This window comes from Trichoplax adhaerens, genomic scaffold (assembly GCF_000150275.1).
Source record: "Trichoplax adhaerens TRIADscaffold_353 genomic scaffold, whole genome shotgun sequence".
In the NCBI taxonomy this organism is placed as follows: Eukaryota; Metazoa; Placozoa; class Uniplacotomia; order Trichoplacea; family Trichoplacidae; genus Trichoplax; species Trichoplax adhaerens.
This window is the reverse complement of record NW_002061230.1, coordinates 756-1861: the sequence shown is the minus strand read 5'-3', so window position 1 is coordinate 1861 and position 1106 is coordinate 756. Positions and strand designations below refer to the sequence as shown.

Below are 1106 nucleotides of genomic sequence, written 5' to 3'. Positions count from 1 at the left end.
GGCGTTGATTTGATGAAGTAAATATTTTAAATACGCAAAAGCTGAAGGTAGAATATTTTAACGGATATCCTGGACTTTTTATTTCCCCAGATGTTTGATGAATATTGGTTCCGCAAATAGCAGATGATGCAGTTGGAACTAGCGTCGGATCAGAAGTAACAGGAACTGTTAAAAAAATATGAATCAAAGGCGTTGAAGATTTTAGTCCAGTTGCAAATACGTACAGAAGTAAAAATTAGTGTCATTTATGCCTATAAATCACGCCATGAATAAAATAAGAATCACATATTAGCACAGATGTGGTAATCTTCTAAAGTGAATGCATGCAAATAACCATTCTCTATACTATTGTTCATATTTCATTCTTGATAGCAGCTTTTAAATGCAATTTTAACATTTCTATCTTTTTCTTATAACCTTTTGTCACATTGTAGCAATTTACCTCCCACATAATTTGCTAGAAAACCTTTTCTGGTTTCACTTTCATCGGTATGAAACTGTAAGATAAGAGTATTTTCTGTTGATGCTATTGCATTTGGAGGGGGTGTTCGTTCGCAAAATCTGCCCAATTTTGTCTGATTACTATGACCAACAACATCATATATAGTCAGACTATCGAATCCACATTGATAATCATCTTCGATAGCAAAATCTTGCCATGTTAAATTTATTTTGTAATTCGATGGAAGTTGAATTGTCATATTACAATCTAATAAATTATCGTAATTGGATGGATAATTTTTACTGGCAATAGCGCCACTAATTGATGTAAATATTCTATTGCAGTAACCTATAACGATACAATAATTTCGTATTATTTCATCTGACATAATTGTGATTAGTATAAAATACGAAAAACTTACTTGCTGTCGTTAATGTTTCACAATTAATTCCAGAAAAATTAGGAATACAATGACAAGTGTAGCCGGTGGTATAATTATACTCACAGGTACCGCCATTTTGACATGGATTTGAATTACACGGAGGTGATACTGTTTATACAATAAGAATTGAAATCAGAAAGTTCAAATTTGGCATTGAATTTCAGAAATTAAATAGCAGTGAAATTAAAAAGAGTAGTATCATTGAGAGTGTTTGAAATTTTT

At 31.5% G+C, this 1106-nt stretch overlaps 1 protein-coding gene across 1 annotated transcript; it reads right to left on the bottom strand.

Moving 5' to 3' along the window:
• Positions 1–449: 449 nt before the first annotated feature.
• Positions 450–758, bottom strand: TRIADDRAFT_9465 (uncharacterized protein; the record flags this gene model as incomplete). The annotated part of the gene is made up of 1 exon (XM_002118643.1): positions 450–758. A coding segment is annotated over one exon (309 nt), but the record flags the coding sequence as incomplete, so codon positions are not given.
• Between the last annotated feature and the right edge of the window lie 348 nt (positions 759–1106).